Below are 5,049 nucleotides of genomic sequence, written 5' to 3'. Positions count from 1 at the left end.
GCGGGCGGTGAGTACGGGGGGGCGGCGGGCCCGAGCGTGTCTTCCCTCCGAGGAGCGGCGCCTTTCCCCCAGCGGGGAGTGCGTGCCCCCCGGGTGCCATTCCCAGAGTTCCCCCCGGGGTGTGGGGCCCTTGGTCGCCCCCAGCTGCCTCGCCGGGGCTCCCGGCTCTCCCTGCCCCACCGCCGTGCCCCCAGCACCCACCCGGCCTGTGCCCGGGCCCCGAGAAGGCACCTTGCCCAACCCCAGGCCTCCCCGCCGGGGCTCGCTGTGGCCCTATCCTGTGTCCCCTTGGGGTGCGCCGGGCCGGGCCCCGTGGGGCTGGGGAGATGGCACGGGGATGCTCTGCGGCGGGACGTGCTGGGGACGGCGTCCTGGCTGGCGCTTCTGGGGCAGGACGGTGTGTCCCGGTAGCGCCTTTGGCCTCAAAGACTTTTACCTGAAGAAATGAGAACCAGAGCGTGTTCCCCAGGTGAGCGCCAGGGTGGAAGAAGAGCTGGCTCCCCAGCGAGCCACGGCCCTAGTGAGCCTCCCCAACGGCACTTGGAGCAGCAGTGAGGATGGAGCTGGGGTTGACCGGACCTGAGTGGGGTGCTGGGGCAGCCCAGCTGTTAATCCTTCCACTGGGGTCTTGGCTTGGCTGCTCTGGTGTTGTAAAAAGGAGCCGATGGGTCTGAAAGATGAATGGCAGATCTGCGAGAAGAGTTGAGACAAGCCTGGAATGCCTCCAGGGTCTGGGCTGGGAATGAGGGGCGCAGGAGTGGGGAAGCCCTGTGGCGCTGTGCCAGCCTGCTGTCTCCCTGCCTGGCCAGGCTGCGGATATCTTGTGAGCGGCAGAGTTCAGCCCCACAGCTCCACATCAAAACCCTCCCTATGTGACTCCCTGCGATGCGGCTTCTCTTTCTCATTGCTGTGTGCTCCCCACTGAACGGGTGTGTGACCTCCAGTGGCTCCTAGGCAGTTTGGGGGAATTAACAGCAAATTGTTGGTCTGATTACAGTTTTATCTAATAATTTTTCCTGGACTCTTAGCGGTTGTACCCAGCAGATAGTGGCACTTGTCTGTCCTTGCGTTGCTTTCTTGCTGCAGTCCGTAAGTTTTGTATTAGGCAAACTTTGTTAATGACAAATCGGACCCTCCCACTCTTCGGTCATGCCTGGGGCCCTTCTCAGCATAGCAGGGATTGCATTGCGAGGAGGACATTGATGGGGCCAAATGCCACCGTCCCCAGATAATGATGCCTGCATGGAGATGTTGTGTCACTGATGCAAGTCAGGGGCTTTGGCTGCCATACTGGCCTGGCCAGGTGCCATTCCTTGGCATTTCCTGGATTTCTCCCGTGCAGCAAGTCTGGGAGTATTTGGCGGCTTCTTCCCAACTTGAATCTCTGTTTCTGCTCCATTCCTGAGCTCCGAGAGACAGCTGTGTGGAGTGAGGTGGTTGCAGTGCCTACAGAGGAATCTTTCCCACCCTGGTCAAGACATCGAAGAGTCCTCATCACATACTGAAGGACAGACCTGGGAGCTTTTTCTTCCAGTTCCAGATATGTTTCAGAAAAAAGTATCAAGAAAAGAGGATGGGCAAAGAATTTATGTGTTTTGAACTAATTGGGCAGTTCTTGTCTCCTTGCTACATATCGATAGTTCATATTTGTTCCACTCACCCCGGGTGTTCCACCTTTATTTTATTTCTCTGCCAAAGGCTGAGAGTGCGGCCAGGCTGCCTAAAACCAGATCAAGCTGTGCTGACCGCCTGTCAGTTCCTGCACTGGCGGCCAAGCTCTCCCCAGGTCTCGCTGTGTAATTCTCCTGTACCTTTTCTCCCACTGTGAAGCTCAACTGAGAATGCTATCCCTTCGGTTTGCTACGGCCGCCAGGCTGAATAAACCCAGATCACTCTGGCCCCCCCGCCTGTCAGTTCCTGCACTGGCGGCCAAGCTCTCCCCAGGTCTCGCTGTGTAATTCTCCTGTACCTTTTCTCCCACTGTGAAGCTCAACTGAGAATGCTATCCCTTCGGTTTGCTGCCTGCTTGGATCTGCAGGAAGGTGCTTTAGACCTCCTCACTGAAAGGACCTCCCCATGCTTTAGCTGGTTGCTTTTAACCCAGACTCGTTTTCCTACTTTAGTTTACGCTGCGATACAGCTGCTCCTGTAGCCCAGACAATGAGAAAGTAAAAATCAGGGGCAGGAGCAAGAGCAGGGACTTCCCAGCTTCGTTGCTGGGGAAATAACAGAGCTGCGCAGTCCACTGTTGCTGTGCAGCAGGTCCCCTTTGGTGGCCTGGGGATTCTGTCAGGGCAGAAGAGTCAATATCCTTTGATAGCGATGGTGACTCCACGCTCTGGACCTTTCGCCCTTTGGTGTGGCCCCCGCACTCTCTGGTCACAGCCAGGTCAGCCCGCCCGGGGCGAGCACTGAGCCAGCCCTTTATTTTAGATGTCTCCGGTGTGCTCTCTCCATGGCAGAGCTGCAGCCCTGGATTTTCTGCCTAACCACGCTGGAGTCCCTCACCTCGTCCGACACCGTGCTCCGACGCCTGAGAGCGGTGAGAAAGTCCCCTGTGAACTCGAACGCATGAGCCTTCAGTCCCCAGCCCAGCCCGTGTGTGCGTGGAGGGAGGCATTTGCTGTGGCGCAGAGTGAGGTGGTGGCTGGATTCCAGCTCTCCCGCGGCTTGGTCCGGCACCCTGCCACCTGTAAGGTCTGCCTCTCTCCTTCCCTGCCACCTCGGGAACGGGAACGCATGCCAGAGCTGCTCTGCTGCTCTTGCAGGGCAGCGCTCTGCTTAGTTAAAGGATCATTTTGGGCAGCCGTGCACTTCTCACGCCTTCTCTGTTCAGCGTGGAGTGCAGTTCAGTTGAATTGAAATGACTAGCCCCAGCGCAAATGCCAGGCACAAATGTAATCCCGGGATGCAGGTGGAATTTGCTGACACATCCTCACAGTGGGTGGTTTCTCACTGGTATTTTTTTTTGACCTGAGTGGCTAAGCAAAACCTTGGTGTCTTGATTAGGAGAGATATTGGTTGTCATCCTGTGCCTCTGGTTTTGCACCCAAAATGTGGTTCTGCAGGACGATACTGGAGCTGAGAGGGAAAAGCAGTGCGTAAATGCATGGCAAAGTGGCACGCCAGGCTGTTGGTCCCTGTGCTGCCGGCATTTCTGCGGTGGCCGAGCTGCCTCTGAGCTGTCTTGTCCTCATGGACGACTTCTCGTGGCCAGCAGGACCCGCTGCTCTTCAGCTTGAACTCGTGGATAGCCTCGGGTGCTGCTTTGCCTCGGTGCGTGACCACATGAGGCCACTTGTTTCCTGGAGCTGATGTAGGTGAGGGTTGTTTCCGTGCTGTTGAGACACAAGAGTTTGTACCTAGCTACCAGGAGTAAGAGCAGCTTTAGGCACTCTTAGTCAATTGGTTTCAGATCAATGCACTTGATCTTGTTGAAAGCTTTTTAATTTTTTTGAAGGGGTACAAACCCTTATTTTGAAATGTATATTGGTTTTAAAACCTGTTTATTTTGCGTTGTTGTTAACTCGCTTGTTCAAGCTTTAATCAAAAGCCCCAGAGCTGCAAGTGAGGAACTTGGCGTGAACTCTAGTCTCATTTAGAAAAAGATGTTATCCCTTCTAATTGTAAACAACAGAAATTGCACCCTGCAATGGCATAGAAAATAATAGTAAATCACAGTTGTCTGAACCCCCTCCTCGCCCCCCCGCCCCCATTGTGACTTTGGGCTGCGTGAGGCTGACAGCACGTTATCAGGTCAGCTTGTGGCTCTTTTGCAAGCTCTGATTATTTTAAGCATGTCACCACGGCTGCGTTTAAAATAACTTCCCCAGCCAAACTCACGTGACAGAGGGATGATGTGCACACCTGGGCTCTTACGGTCTCGTCTTTTCCTGTTAGAAATGGGTCTGCGAGGAGCTGCCACGCTGCCGTTAGAGGAGCGCACGCCGCAGGGAGGCTCGGGCTGGAAGAAGGGACTTCCACTGATGCTTAGTGGGGTGCACACAGGCTGGGGTGCGTGGTGGCCTCTGCGCACCTGTGATGTAACATTCGTAAAGGCTGTGGCAGCGCTCCAGCTGACATCCCGAAGCTTGCGACCAGGCTGTGCGATAATAAAAGGTGCTAGCGAAATAATTGTAAGCGAGTGCAGCTGTACAGTCACTCCAGCAGTGACAACTTTGGCCTCTATATTGTGTGTCAGTAAGTCCAAGCCAAAATCCATTAATTACTAGTAATGATGTTTGGGTTTGACTTCCAGCCCAGCCGGTTCACCCTGGGCTTTTCCCAGCTCATGTTTCTACAATAAAATTTCCAAGTGTAGTTTTATTGAACAGACTCCTGCTCCTTTGCCGTAGGGTTGGGTCGGCAGAACTGGGGATTGCATCAAGCTGTGACCTTCCTCCACCCCAAAACTCTGACCGCATTAAACATAAAGGGGAAACTTCCTTGACTGGTAACCAGCGGGGATTTACCTTGGGGCAGGTGACATGGTTCGTGCCCAGAGCCACGGGGACGTGGCAGCTGCTGTCCTGTTGTGCCCACAGTCTGACATGTGAAGGTGCCTCCGTCTCCCCCGGTTCTCCTGGATGTTCAGCAGCTGCTTTGCCGAGCTGTGCTTGCAGCGAGGACAGGAGCTGGTTTGCAGGCAGACATCAGAGGTGGCTGTGCTGGCACGCAGGAGGTGGGACAGGAGTGTGGACACGGGGAAGGACAGGCAGTATAAGCTGGTGCTGCCAGTCCGGATGCATTCGGACTGCCCCTTGCGGGGGCGCGTTCTTCCTTTCATCCTTCCTGCCCCTATCTCTGAGCTCCTGTGTCTCCACAGGAAAACAGTGGTGGTTACTAGCCGTTGACCGGCACAGTCCTTGCCTGGAAACTGTACGAAGGGCCCTGCCGTTTCTGCAGCCACTGCTTCCAGTGCACCCCTGCCCCGTGCCCGCCCAGCCGCTTCTTCAGCTCCGCAACAAAACCGCTCTGGAGAGGGGCAAGCTCAGCACGTTCTTCCTCTGCCACTGCGGGGCTGGGGACCAGCCCTGGCCGAGCAGGCTG

General features: G+C 55.6%; 1 protein-coding gene across 1 annotated transcript in view; it reads left to right on the top strand.

Annotated features, from left to right (window-relative positions):
- The window catches only part of STK36 (serine/threonine kinase 36), a 15,530-nt gene extending 12,955 nt beyond the window's left edge, over positions 1-2,575 (top strand). Inside the window, exon 27 of the mRNA XM_009275026.1 lies at positions 2,463-2,575. Coding sequence (XP_009273301.1) covers positions 2,463-2,575 — 113 coding nt within the window. The remainder of the gene's footprint in view (positions 1-2,462) is intronic.
- The last annotated feature ends 2,474 nt before the right edge of the window (positions 2,576-5,049 follow it).

The sequence above is a fragment of the Aptenodytes forsteri genome, unplaced genomic scaffold, assembly GCF_000699145.1.
Source record: "Aptenodytes forsteri isolate BGI_AS27 unplaced genomic scaffold, ASM69914v1 Scaffold255, whole genome shotgun sequence".
NCBI classification, from domain to species: domain Eukaryota; kingdom Metazoa; phylum Chordata; class Aves; order Sphenisciformes; family Spheniscidae; genus Aptenodytes; species Aptenodytes forsteri.
The sequence above is the reverse complement of the archived record's forward strand: the minus strand, read 5'-3'. Positions and strand labels throughout refer to the sequence as shown.